This window comes from Triticum dicoccoides, chromosome 1B, assembly GCF_002162155.2.
Source record: "Triticum dicoccoides isolate Atlit2015 ecotype Zavitan chromosome 1B, WEW_v2.0, whole genome shotgun sequence".
In the NCBI taxonomy this organism is placed as follows: domain Eukaryota; kingdom Viridiplantae; phylum Streptophyta; class Magnoliopsida; order Poales; family Poaceae; genus Triticum; species Triticum dicoccoides.
The window spans coordinates 404,642,950-404,657,640 of NC_041381.1; the positions used below are offsets into that span (position 1 = coordinate 404,642,950).

The 14,691-nt window shown below is 45.1% G+C and overlaps 2 protein-coding genes across 2 annotated transcripts in view; both read right to left on the reverse strand.

Moving 5' to 3' along the window:
• Positions 1–9,063: 9,063 nt before the first annotated feature.
• LOC119350417 lies at positions 9,064–11,409 on the reverse strand. Its single transcript, XM_037618259.1, has 6 exons — positions 11,258–11,409; positions 10,741–11,009; positions 9,908–10,113; positions 9,678–9,824; positions 9,316–9,441; positions 9,064–9,255 (listed from the first exon to the last, which is right to left on the reverse strand). The coding sequence occupies exons 1-6, from the start codon at positions 11,407–11,409 to the stop codon at positions 9,064–9,066; spliced, it is 1,092 nt and encodes a 363-aa protein (XP_037474156.1).
• A 716-nt stretch (positions 11,410–12,125) lies between these two features.
• Positions 12,126–14,691, reverse strand: part of LOC119337858 (probable NADH dehydrogenase [ubiquinone] 1 alpha subcomplex subunit 12) — a 2,956-nt gene continuing 390 nt past the window's right edge. The window contains exons 2-5 of the mRNA XM_037610088.1: positions 13,630–13,656; positions 13,453–13,544; positions 13,026–13,135; positions 12,126–12,571 (exon numbers count right to left, since the gene is read on the reverse strand). Of these exons, the coding sequence (XP_037465985.1) occupies positions 12,407–12,571; positions 13,026–13,135; positions 13,453–13,544; positions 13,630–13,656 (394 nt within the window). The 3' untranslated portion in view covers positions 12,126–12,406. The remainder of the gene's footprint in view (positions 12,572–13,025; positions 13,136–13,452; positions 13,545–13,629; positions 13,657–14,691) is intronic.

Here is a 14,691-nt window from a genome sequence, read left to right on the forward strand (position 1 = left end):
TATGAAACTACATTTTTAAGTGCTAAAAATATATCTCTAGAATTCATAAAATACTTCATATGCTCAATACTGCAAATTTGAAATTCAAAATACATTCATATCTGAAAGTACTCTCAAAGTACACAACACAAAACACAATTCACAACCTGCAAATACTGACAACCCTAAGCTCCTCCTGACAATTCACAACCTGCCAGACTATTGGGCTGGGGGGCAGTCCCCTCCTATTCCTCGGCGGTAGACAGCCGCCCCGTGAGACAATGTGAACGGCAAGGGAGAGGATGGCGGGGAAGCGTCGTCGGGCCAACTACTTTTCTCCTCTTGCAGTTGGGTTCGGTCGACGAAGACTCCACTGGCACGCTCTGGCAGGACACCCTCACTAATGGCACCCTTTAGATGCTCGATCCTTCAATCTCTGGTGGATGCTCCATCTAGGATTGATACTCCCACCACCGCTCCCTCACGATCGGATTCGGTGAATCTATTTGCTCCATGGCCCAGAGGAGCAGCTCTATGTACTCCCGTGCGACTCCCTCCGGGAGTATCGCCGCCTTTTCGCTCTGTTGCAGATATTTGCCCATGGATGTCGCCGTTGCCGCTAGTTGGTCCTTGTTGTCAAACCAAGACTGTATCTCCAACATCATAGCTAGCTTCACAGGGTCACCGTCTGCGATCCTCGTGTATCGGTTGTACTCCTCCATCGATCTACTTCTCCCCAGCACCTTCACTCGCCGGCGGTGGTTTTTGAATGGAAGAGAAGAGGAGCAGCGCTGGTTTTGGATTAGAACAGGAGAGGAGCGACGCTGGTTTTGGACTGGAACAGGAGATGAGGGGCGGTGGTTTTGAAATGGAAGAGGAGAGGAGCGGCGCTGGATTTAGATTGGAAAAGGAGAGGAGCGGCGGTGGTTTAAGAGGAGAAGAGCGGAAGAGCGGCGCTGGTCTTGGAAGTATTTTTTTTGTTGTTTTGCATATTTTGGGTCAAAGTTTGACCACGTACTGTATTTCACAAGCAAAATGTGAATGCATGTCACCAAAAGTTGTATCATTTGGTTCGTCTCTGAATGTACTTTCAAATTATATTATTTTTGCAACGTATAACATATATTTTATGTGCAAAAATCATGGTCAATTATGACCCAGAATAAAAGGGAGACTAGTTAATGTGGGGTCGCTTTCTCAATTGAAGGGTAAATTGATTTTGATTTTGATCCCGTCACAGCGTGTCGGCCCTCTCGTCCAATCCTAAATCGTTGCCGCACGCTCCTCTCCCTCTTCTCTAGTGCAAAACCACCTCCTCTCCTCTCCATTATCTCCATTCCAAAACCACAGTCTCGCCTCTCCCTCTTCTGATCTTCTCCATTGCAAAACCACCTCCTCTCCTCTCCACCATCTCCATTCCAAAACCACTGTCTCGCCTCTCCATCTTCTCTATTGCAAGACCACCGCCTCTCCTCCCATCTTCCAAAGCTAACACCTGACCACTCAGAAGGACATCTATGGAGAGGATGCAACAGCGAATCAGGCAGATCGCCGGCGGCGACCAGGCAAAGTTAGCCAGGTTGAAGGAGATCCTTACTTGGTTTGACAATGAGTGGGAGATTTGAGGATGGTGTGGGCCATGTGGCAATGTATGCGAAAGAGCGAGACAGCGGCGATGAGGGTGGCGATGTACATGTACTCCTCGGCGGCAGTCACACCGCAGTCCCCCGAGTTCATCGAGTATCTCCTATGGGTGATGGAGCAGGCAGATTCGCCCGAGGCAACAGTCAGGTGGAGGTGGTGGGCGTACAGGTCGAAGGTCGAGCACCCAGAGGATAACGAATCGATCGAGTATTGTGTGCCGTTCGTGAGGGTGCAGAGCCAGCCGAAGCCACATGAGTATTCGTTCTCCCACCACAAGAGGAGGTCGGATGGCACGACGTTGATTCCCTGCCATTCTCCACGGTTCCCTCGACACTCGCCTTGTTTCAACGGCGGCGGTAGGGTTTAAGCTAAGCTTCCCACTAACCTAATCTTCCACCTGCTCATGCTTACAATCAGTGTGACAGCTAATGAAAATCATGCTTACAATAAGTCTCCGAGTACTACGCCAATCACCCTAAAATAGTTCTGGACATTTGGGTCAAAGTTGTGACACAGTGTACAAATAAATAAAAATAGATTGGTGCTTCTTTTAGAAAAGAGTACTCCCTAGAAAACTGCCAATATAAGCTACTAGTATTTGGTTAGAGGATTTGCTGCCGGGAAAGAACCGTCCACAGAGAGCGCCACACATCCCACTAGTGGTGGTGGATCCCAGTGCATGCATGCAGCATGGTGGTGTCGGTAATTTTTACTTGTCACACCTCGCACTCTGCATATATGCCGGTTCCATACGTACATTTGTGCAGTTCCACCAAAATGCAGCTGAATAACCCTGTTTGCACAGATAATGAAAAAGCGTGATTACATTATAGTGGCACTAGTTGATGAAACACACAAAATAAATAGAAGAAAATATTGCGATAGTATCATAGTATGCCATGCTGCGAGGGTGAGATGGGCCCTGCGACGCCTCATACGGTACGCCTCATACTGGAAATCGTCCCAAGTCTCCCAGATACACCTTCTGCCAGTGATGAACATCAGTGTACAACGGTAGTACAAGGAGGCGCCTTGAGACATTCAAATCTCTATTTTTGTACAGATCAACTAAAATTAAGCACCCAACTTTGCAGAAACGCTTAAACATTAACAATGGGACTAGTTGATGAAACATACATTAACAAAGAGAAGCACTTTCTTTATCACCATTGGAAATGAAATGATAGAGAGGACACTCGCTCTATTTTAACTGTATTATTACTTCATTTTATCAGTGACACTAGGGTCGACGTATCATATGCGCCTTTTGTCCAATGAGTGGATCACATCTGTCCCAACAATGAGCCGACACGTGTTTCCTCCAGCCAATGATGATTTTACACGTGGAAAATCCCCATTGGTCCGGGCTGTTAACGGGTTATCGGATCCAAAACCCGACCCGATAGCTTAACGGTGTTCCGTTATGGTGGATGCCACATGTCGGTCACCCTTGACGAAAGCACTTCTGTGACGCGCGATTTATCGTCTAGAAGTGGGCACTTCCGTGATGATAATTTTGGTAATGTAATGGAACACTTATACGACAGCACAACTATTACTATCTTGATTCTATCATAAAATCGTCATGGATGTACATGCATGACAGAAAATGCGACCTACTGTGACAAGCACGTATCATCACGGAAGTGTATTTTTTTGTAGTGTATGCCTCAACCATAAGGTCTATCATGTATGCCATGCTGTGTACCAGACCTGATGTAAACCTTGCCGTAAGTTTGGTAGGGAGGTACCAAAGTAATCCTGGCATGAAACACTGGACAGCGGTCAAGAATATCCTGAAGTACCTAAAAAGTACTAAGGATATGTTTCTCGTTTATGGAGCTGACGAAGAGCTCGTCGTAAAGGGTTACATCGACGCCAGCTTCGACACAGATCTGGATGACTCCAAGTCACAAAACGGATACGTGTATATTTTGAATGGTGGGGCGGTCAGCTGGTGCAGTTGCAAGCAAAGCGTCGTGGCGGGATCTACATGTGAAGCGGAGTACATGGCAGCCTCAGAGGCAGCACATGAAGCAATCTGGATGAAGGAGTTCATTACCGACCTAGGAGTTATTCCCAATGCGTCGGGCCCGATGACTCTCTTCTGTGACAACACTGGAGCTATTGCCCTTGCCAAGGAGCCCAGGTTTCACAAGAAGACCAGGCATATCAAGCGTCGCTTCAACTCCATTCATGAAAATGTTCAAGATGGAGGTAAAGTGCATACAGATCTGAATGTCGCAGATCCGTTGACTAAACCTCTTCCACGAGCAAAACATGATCAACACCAGAACTCTATGGGTGTTTGATTCATCACAATGTAACTAGATTATTGACTCGAGTGCAAGTGGGAGACTCTTGGAAATATGCCCTAGAGGCAATAATAAAATGGTTGTTACTATATTTCCTTGTTCATGATAATTGTCTATTATTCATGCTATAATTGTATTGACCAGAAACCGTAATACATGTGTGAATACATAGACCACAACATGTCCCTAGTGAGCCTCTAGTTGACTAGCTCGTTGATCAACACATGGTTATGGTTTCCTGACCATGGGCATTGGATGTCATTGATAACGGGATCACATCATTAGGAGAATGATGTGATGGACATGACCCAATCCTAAGCATAGCACAAGATCGTGTAGTTTGTTTGCTAAAAGCTTTTCTAATGTCAAGTATCATTTCCTTAGACCATGAAACTGTGCAACTCCCGAATACCGTAGGAATGCTTTGGGTGTACCAAACATCACAACGTAACTGGGTGGCTATAAAGGTACACTACATGTATCTCCGAAAGTGTCTGTTGGGTTGGCATGAATCGAGACTCAGATTTGTCACTCCGTATGATGGAGAGGCATCTCTAGGCCCACTTAGTAATGCATCATCATAATGAGCTCAATGTGACTAAGTAGTTGGTCACGGGATCATACATTACGGAACGGGTAAAGTGACTTGCCGGTAACGAGATTGAACGAGGTATTGGGATATCGACGATCGAATCTCAGGCAATTAACATACTGATTGACAAAGGGAATTGTATACGAGATTGCTTGAATCCCCGACATCGTGGTTCATCCGATGAGACCATCGTGGAACATGTGGGAGCCAACATGGGTATCCAGATCCCGCTGTTGGTTATTGGCCGGAGAGCTGCCTCGGTCACGTCTGCATGATTCCCGAACCCGTAGGGTCTACACACTTAAGGTTCGATGACACTAGGGTTATAGGGAAAGTTTGTATGTGGTTACCAAATGTTGTTAGGAGTCCCGGATGAGATCCCGGACATCACGAGGAGTTCCGGAATGGTCCGGAGGTAAAGAATATTTATAGGAAGTAGGTTTTGGCCACCGGAAGTATTGCGAGCATCACCGATAATGTACCGAGACCACCGGAAGGGTTCCGGGGGTCCACCGGGAGGGGCCACCAGCCCCGGAGGCTTGCATGGGACAAGAGTGGGAAGGGACCAACCCCTGAGTGGGCTGGTGCGCCTCCCACCAAGGCCCAAGGCGCAGCTAGGAGGAGAGGGGGAAACCCTAGGCGCAGATGGGCCTAAAGGCCCACCCTAGGGTGCCCCCCTCTCTCCCCCTCTTGGCCGCCCCCTCCAGTCCCATCTAGGGCTGCTGCACCCCCTAGGGTGGGAACCCTAGAGGGGGCGCAGCCACCTCCCCTCCTCCTATATATAGTGGGGGTTTTGGGGCTGCCAAACACGCGAGTCTCTCTCTCGGCGCAGCCCTACCTCTCCACATCCTCGTCCTTCGTAGTGCTTGGCGAAGCCCTGCTGGAAACCACGCTGCTCCACCACCACCACGCTGTCGTGCTGCTGCTGGAGTTGTCTTCCCCAACCTCTCCCTCCTCCTTGCTAGATCAAGGCACGGGAGATGTCACCGGGCTGCACGTGTGTTGAACGTGGAGGCGCCGTTGTTCGGCGCTTAGATCGGAATCGACCGTGATCGGAATCGCTGCGTGTATGAATCCTCCAACCGCATTCTTGCAATGCTTCCGCATCACAGTCTTCAAGGGTATGAAGATACACTCCCCTCTCTCTCGTTGCTAGTCTCTCCATAGATTGATCTTGGTGATGCATAGAAATTTTTTTAATTTCTGCAACGATCCCCAGTAAGATGATGGAGCAGATACACCAGTTGTTTTTCACGCAAATTCTCTACTTTTGTCCCTTCCTTTTTTAGTTGTATTTTTCAGGCCAATTCCTTTTTTGTTGTACTGATACTAGCATGTGATGAATGTTTTGCACAGGTGCAGCACTTTGGATTTACAATGCTGGATATGATGCAACAATCCAGACATGTTCCTAGAGAAGATACTGAAAGCATTTTGCCAGATTCATCATTCATCTCACTGGCAGCAACTTCTCACACTTCGGCATAGACAACAATAACTACAAATGAAGGCAACCTGACCATGAAGTTGCTGAAGATGAAAAGAGAGAAGGAAAGACAGATGGCAGCCAGGAGAGATGCAGCACTTGAGGCCATGAAATGAGATGGCAGAGAAGAAATCAGAGGAGGTAGAAGCGAAAAGCAAGAAATTGCAAGGAGGAAAGTAGAGAAGTCAGAAAGAAGAAGAAGAGCAGCACAAGAGAAGAAAGCTGTGGAATCTGCAGCAAGGCTGGAAGCTGCAGCAGCAAGAAAAGCTGCATTGCAAGAAGAGAAGGAGGCCAGAGCCCTTGAAGCAATGGCAGCTAAAGCAGAGGCAGCACTGAAGAGAAAAGAAGATCAAGAAGCAAAGAGAACTATGGCAGCACTAAAGAGAAAAGAAGATCAGGAAGCAAGGAAGAACAATAAGAAGAGGCCAAGAGAATAAGAGCTGAGCAGAGGAAGCAAGCAGGGCCAAGTGGACATGTGCCCAAGAAGCTGAAGAGAGTGAACATGTTTGATGAGTTTAGATGATTGAGTGATGTTGCACTTGTAATTTTTTGGCAAAAACTACAATGAGACTCTTTCAAATTGTTAGAGCTGAGATGATTCACTGCTGTTGCACTTGTAAATTTTTGGCAAAAACTTCAATGAGGTGATTCAGTGTTGTTGCACTTGTAAACCATGTGTGCTTATCTCTTCACAATGAGATGAAGTCAGCAAATCCCTGAAATCAAAATGAAAACTGTTAGAATGGTTTTGTCTTAACTGAACTTTGTCTGCAATGAACTTTGTCAGATAACTAAATTCAGACAAGTGTTAAAGTTTAGTTAACTGTAAAAATTCAGACAACTGCGAAAATCTAGTTAACTGTTAGAATGGTTTTGTACTTATCTCTTCACTGGTTTTTATACTTAACTGCATAAAATTAAAAAAACAAAAAAGGGGTGGCCTGGGTCTCAAAACCAGGACCTGTGGTATTGAATGTTGGGGACAATGCCAGTGGGGTAAGTACTAGTGCTTTGATCAAGGGCAGATCTAAACTAACTAATTAGTAGTTGTTAGTGGCCCATGTCTTTTTGGTTTCCTTCTCATCTCTTTAAGCCCACCTACCCACCGCTCCACTCGCCACTCACATCCAGTCCACAGTCCACCCATGTCGCCTCGGTTACCCCGCTTCCAAAACCCCACTCCGCCCTCGCCGCCGACCACCACACCGCCGCTGCCGACATGGAGAACAGCCCCACCTGGCAGAGGGTCATCGATGTCCTCACAGGCGACGACAATGTGATGCGCGCGGACCTGACGGAGATCGGGAAGTGGTTCCCGAGCATTGCGATGCTGCGTCACCACGCGCATGGCCTCAAGATCATGATCGACGACGAGCTGGACCGCGCTTGCACTGACCGCCTCGGTATCCCTCCTGCACTCATCCTTCGCTTCGTGATGCAGGAGACGCGCTCCGACGACCCAGGCCAGTGAGCCCAGTGGTGGAGGTACCGGTCCGCCACCGCGCTGTGGCAGCCGGATCCGTCGCGCGCTGGCTCGCGAGTGGAGCGCGTCAAGAACGTCGAGGTGGCCGTCCCCGCGCCTGTCAACACGGCCTACTGGGACCACTACCAGCCCGACCTCCTCGGGCGCAACGACGTCTCCAATTACATCTCGTCCGACTCGGAGTACGACTCTGGCTCCGACGACGACTCTGGCTACGCCCCCAACTCGTCCTGGTCGACTGGCTGGGAGGAGCCGGAGGTGATTGTCCTCTCTGACGACATGCCGGAGGTCCAGATGGCGGCGCCCATCATCCCCGAGCCGGAGGTCTAGATGGTGGCGCCTGTCTCCAGGGAGGGTGACAAGCACCGCCCCATTGACGTCGAGCTGCTTCCCGATGTTCCTGACATCGTCAAGCAGGAGGTGGAGGTGGTCTTGGCCCTGGAAGCACAGGTGGAGGGTGACAAGCAGCCAGAGAGGAGGAAGAAGAAGAAGGTGGCACATGTGGAGGTTCGCCGCTCAGAGCGCCTCCAAAAGCTGATGAACTAAAGAAGATGAAGAAGGTGACATGCAGTTGCAGGCATGAAGAAGTTGCAGGCAGTAGTTAGGTATGCTGAAATATACATATTTTTAGCATATAAGTTAAAAAATAGTGTATTTTGTCAGGAGTGCTTGTATATTAAGCACATAAGTTATTTCTAATTTCTGTTGTCAATGTTGAACTAAGTGGCAGTTGCAGTTGAACTATGTTGGCAGTTTAACTATGTTGATGCTATATAAGTGGCAGTTGAACTATGTCATGTTGTTCTATGTTATCTATTGATGTTGTTCATGCAGTCTTGTAGCTATATAAGGCAACAACCCAAAATTGTCTTGTTGCTATATAAGGCAATAATCCATCAGTGTCTTGTTGCTATATAAGGCAACAATCCAAATGAAAGAAGTGTCTTAACTAAACTTTATCTTCACTGAATTTTGTCTTAACTGAATTCAGACAAGTGTTAAAATCCAATTAACTGTACAAATTCAAACAACTGTTAAAATCCAGTAAACTGTTAGAATTTGATGTTATCTTTTCAAACCAATTTCAGCAGACTGTAAAAATTAAGTTATCTTTTCAATGAGTTAATTCAGACAACTATTAAAATTTAGTTAACTACAAGCATTCAATTAGCAGGGAGGGGAGTGGAAGCAGAATAAGTAGGTTGTCAAGTAACACTTGAGCAAAGCAACATTCTTATCACACTGGCATTGCACGCAGTTCATCACACCACAGGTCCTGGGTTCGAGACCCAGGCAAAACTTTTTTTTTGTGATTTTTAATTTTTTTGTTTAATCAAAATTTGGTACATATGTTCAGTTTGCAGCAAATTCAGCAATACAAATTCAGGCATACAAATTCAATCATAGAAAGCAGCAAACCTTTCCAAAATAAGAAACACTGACAGTTAGCTTCAATTGACAGAAAGTACAGATGACACAAATCCAGGAGGAGGTTCATGTTCATTTGACAGAAAGTACACATTGTAGGAAAGATACAAAGTCATTTTTTTATAATGACACAAATTCAATCAAATTCATTCAGCATGGCCTTCAACTTCATTATCTTCTCCCTGGTGGCCTCTTTGTGTTTGAATAGGTCACCAGTCATGTACTCAAGCTTCCTTTTCTCATGCTTCAAATCATCCCTCTCTTGAATCACTTGGTCCCTCTCCTGCACTGCTTGGTCCCTCTCTTTCTCTGCTTTAACCCTGAAGACCTGATGAATGTTGGTTACTGACTTGTCTGTCATCTTCTTCTTCTCAAGTTCTTCCTTTACATCAGTCAGAGCAAGTTGTGTGCTGCCTAATTGGCTCATTGCCTGCTCCTTCTCAGCCACTATCTTAGCAAAATCAAGCTTGAAATGCCTCAACTCATTCTCCATCTTCTTCTTCTCATCAAGAACCTTCAAGTTTTCTTCAGCACTCACAACATTTTGTCCGAGCCTCTATTTTTCTCCTCTTCAGAGCATCAGGCCACTCAGGGTCAACCCACTCAACATATCTGCATTTAGGTACCTCCTAACAATTTAGAATAAACAAAAAATTCAGTTAACTGCCAGTATTCAAATGCCACAAATGACTTAAAACATACTACAAATGACTTCCTGTTTAACAGTGCCAAATGCAAAAAAATACTAACCTTCCGTGCACAAGCTAGAAACCTTCTGCCACTATCAACAGATTCAAATACCACATGCTTCTCACACAAAGATCCATGCCCACATCTAAAGCTAGGCAGATCTGTAGCCAAGCCACTCCATTCCTCACAGAAAATTGTGGCAGGTGGCTAAACAAAAGAGAGACATTTGGAATTAATTGGCAGAGAAACCCTAGTTGAGAAAGCCTAGACTGGGTGGGGAGCACACTAACCTTGCTGGTCACAGAGTCGTCTTCAGAAGAACTGGGAAGATCATCCCAGGACACCATGGTTACTGCTGGATGAATATGAGAAGGGGATCTGTTGGTGCTATTGGACAGAGGAGAGAAGGGATCTGGTGGTGCATGAAATTGAAGATGACAGATGAGGAAGAAGAAGGGGATCTGGTGGTGGTGGTGGACTGGTGGTGGACCAAAGCTACATGTAGAGTGCAAGTTGCTGGGTGGGTGTTTGCAGCAGGTGCAAGTACATGCTTGCTTTTGAGTTCGGTTGTGTTCAAAAAAGGGTGCCTCGGCTGACATGAGTTACATTTATGACAGCAATTAGTTAACATAAGTTAATTCATTTATGACAACAATTAGTTAACATAATTTAGTTCACTTATGATAGCAATTACTTAAGTGCATTTCTGTCAGCAATTAGTTATGAAAGCATTTCTGTCAGTAATTTGAAAGCAATGAGGTTAAGTACAATTCTGACAGAATTAGAATTAGGTACACTTCTGTCAGAATTAGTTAAACTACACTTCTAACATCAAATACATATGTCAGTAATTTCAAAGCAATTAGGTCAAGCAGACTTCATATTATTGACATATTATCCATTACAACAAGCATTACAACCAAGACTTCATACTGAGCAAACAAGAGATCTCTACATTGGCATTTAGTATGCTCAATTTAGAACAAGAGATCTCTTAGAACACCTACACCTTCTCATTTAACAACACATCACTTCTTCATAATTAAGGTGAAACACATCACACAAAGCACTATAACAAAAGCCATCAACAGCTTTAGCAGCAGCAAAATCTCTCTGCCTAATCCTAAAAGCATAGCAATTTGCTGCTTGGTAGCATACTTATTCTCACTTGAGCTGGCATAATTAGCTCTGCCTACAGTGCCTCTTCCAGCCATGCCCCTTCCAGCTGTGCCTCTGCCTGCCATTGATTCAGTCCTCTGCCTCTCAAGCTCTTCCCTCCTGTCCTCAGCTGCACCATTTGCATCTAGAGCAGCATCACCAACCAGACGCCTTGTTTCAACCAGATGCTCCACATATTCAAGCTCCCAGCGCCAGAAATCACAAGTGACCCGAGAACAAAAATTATAGTGACAGTAAAGTTCAGAGTGCATGAATCAATGGCAGACTAGTTAACCAACTAGTTTTGTCTGTAACTTTGCAAACAAGGACAGTCTAAACTACTGTATTAATCAGAGCAATGACTAGTTAACCAACTAATTTAAGCAGTGCTCTGCTTCAATGTGGCACTTACAGTCTAAACTACAGTGAATTGACACGGCATGAATCAATCAACCAGAAGCTAGGAACTGGCACTTACAGTGTGGTTGACGCACTTGTAGAAGATCCATCCATCGTGCTCATCGGTGCTAGACCGGTAGAACCTCACCTGCTCGCCGCAATCTGGGCACCCGATCAATGGTATAGCAACGAAGCGGCCACGCAATGCAGAGCGGACGGAGCTGGAAGACGACATGACGGCGGGGACGGAGGAGGCAGAGAAGGGCGTCGGCAATGGCTGCGGCGGCGGGGACGGGAGTTGGGCTAGGGTTGGGAGGAGAGGAAGGGGAGAGCGAGGGGATAAGCGAGCGGCCGACCAGGTGCGCGCTCGGTCCAACCAAGTGCTGGTGTTTTTGCAAAAAAAAACCCGGATGGACTACCATTGACCCTAGCTCGACCAGGTGGCGGTCAAAGCCGAGCTGGTGGGCGTTGACTTGGCCAAGTCAGCGAATACGTGGACAAAATCGTACATACGGGCCAAAGTGAACCCCTAGCGTAAGTATTTGGATCGTAGTTCAGGTATTTTGAAGTAGTGGTGCTAAAGTGTCACCCAGCTTAAGTTATGTGACCTGTAGTGAATTTTTCTCCTACTAAATTGTTCGGGCCAAAACTGGAGCCCTTGTCCAGCTCAACCATCAGGCTTTGAGTCTAGGCTGTCGGGCCACGCTTGCCATGCCCAGGTTTCCTGTTCCATGTGGTTGAGTGTCTACCCCTCAAAAACAAAATGTGGTTGAGTGTCTTCCCCGTGTGTACATGTAGCTTCTTGACATCAATGATGACGGTGGCCTTTTCTCAAGAGAAAATGATAAGAAAAGAAACCCTTTAGTCAGCACCATATATCAAATACAGTACTACACTTCAGTGTCACGTATTAACATCAAAACAACACGGGCATGTTGCAACGCCACCGGATTTACCAAACAATATTATCTCCTTTCAGAATCTCAACATCCACGCACCATTGACATCAGTAGAAAAAGAAACTCTTCAATGCAAACACCGACGACCGAATCGCCAGTTTCTCTATTGCCACATCCACACACAGATTAAAATTGTTCAGTGGCAGGTATTCAGTATCAGATAGAGTACATTATTCAGGACCAGTCCATGAAACCAAACTGACTGGTGGTTTTAGATCGGCAACACCAAACCAAATGTGAAACATAGAAGAGGATTATCAGGTACCATTCAGATCAGGTGGCCTCTTCTTTCTTTGGTTCCCAAGGCTGGTACCTTGTCCAGTCCCTTTGCCCTGGGTTCAGAGCATGCCCCTTGGAGTGGTAGATCAAGTCATCACCCTGTCCGGTGTAGTTCTGTCTGTGCTCCCTAATGAACTTTTTAGTCTTCTCCTCCAGCAGCTGTCCCCTCCAAAAGAAAGTCATATTTATGAGCTACTTGGTTTCGAATTACCAATAGTAAAACTAGTGCACTGAATCTACTTGCACACATAAAAGGACATTTCGGCTAACAATAGCTTAAAAGTGATAATGTTTCTCAGCAGCCTATTGCACCGTTCAAATAATAATCAAACTTTTAAAAAAATTGGAGGGGAAATAAGAAAACTTTCATAGTCTCATTGATTCCATGGCCTTATACACAAACCTAAGTGCTCATTTATTTTATACTCCCTTGTTCGGAAATAAGTGACACTTTTTTAGTTCAAACTTGAACTAAAACAGCGTTACTTATTTCTGAACGGAGGTAGTACAACTTAGGTAATACATGTTGTTCAGGAATTCCTGCCTAAACGGATAAAGCATCTCAGAAATTTTATATGCGCAGGAAAATAGCACGAGGAAAGAGAAAGCTTGCCTTATCCCCAGTGCTGTCTGTAATGTGGTGCAGCCATCCATGCCATTCAGCAGGCACTTGGGATGCATTGTAGCGACCCTTGTCCGCATACTCTACCCACCTATGCCTTCCTGAAGATTGAACAATGTTTAGTTTCTACTACATCATCAGGGGGAAACACTGAAGCACAAGAAGTATGATCACACATAGAAATACAAATCGTCAAGCTTGGAGTGTTCGTTAGCAAAGTTCCAATCTCAGGCGTTAGAGAAAAGAAGAGACGAGAGACAAAATCTTAGACAACAGGAGATGATGAGAGTAGAATCCGATACTGTTCTTTCTAAAGTGGCAATGTCTATAAGTTTGATGGTCAACATTCTAATGTGGGCATGCAATAGAATTCGACAATAAAAATTGCAGTAGCTCAACTAAGGGGCGATGCACTAACCATACTGAGTGTCATGTAGTTTCTCATAGTACTTGTTTCCAAAAGTGTCAACTCCTACAAGGGTTGCACCAATGTTGTGAATTTTGGTTTGCCTGAAAAGAAGAGAAGTCTGCACACTGAGACACAGAACCACACATCCCTTCCTACAAAACTGGAGAGATGGGAGGGAGGACTTACAATAGGTTTCCGTCCCCAAGGCATTTTCTGTAAATAAAACCATGTTACAACATTAGATTAGAAGCATAAACAAAGAAAAATATTTAGAATTTAGCTCTCTTTTTTCCTCCTACTATGGAATTCTATGAGGGCTATATCATTTTAGAAATTTAAAAACAGTCCAGAGAATATCGACAAGAATAGGTTAGTGTACATGGTGATGCTCCACCGAAAAGCAACACAACTATTGCATTTAGAAAATTGAAAAGAGTGAAAGTGATTCCTTTTAAGAAGTGGGGACTCCAACTTGAAGGCTTGAAGCTGCAGGCTGCAACCAGTATTCATCAGAATAAAATGTGTTCTCTGATGGAATAATATATACCCATCAAGTAATCACTGGAAGCAGCAGCAAAGTTCTGCACGTGCTTTCACAAAGAAGATACCTTAATGTGAGAGTTCCCAACTGTTCGATCTAATTGTAATGTGTACCTAGGTTTGAAAGTATTATATTCTGGGATGCTAAAGTCCTGCTACTAATCGAAAAGCATTATGTGGAAGGTGAAAGCACACGAGAGTTTTTAAAAGCCAATGAGTACAGTGGCCAACCGATGGTATGAATTTTTCCTCGTGTTGTGTTGTATTACCTTATTATTTTCTTGAAGGTATGCTGTGTTGTGATTTATTATTGAGGAAAATGATAACATCGGCAGATGCATTTGTGTACCGGATGATTTTGTCTTAAACTGCATAGACCAAGAGGAAGGAACATTCATTTGTGTTTTTTGTTTTCAGGCCTTACAATCCCAGAAGAATAATTTTGAAGGCATGTAAGCTACTATGTAATTTGAGGCAGTAGGTTTATTTTTAAGGCATATTTGAGGCAGTAGGTGAACATGTGATGGTGCCTACTCGTTTGGGTTCAATAATTTGGATGCGAACGAAACCAGCGATCCCAATAATTAGTAAACTGATACGCGAGGCGTTCGAAATTGAAGAAACCCTAGATGATAATCAGATGGGATTTTGACCGAACAGCCACAGGAGAAGGAGCATGGATGAATCTCAGATCCGGGAGGGAGCCCG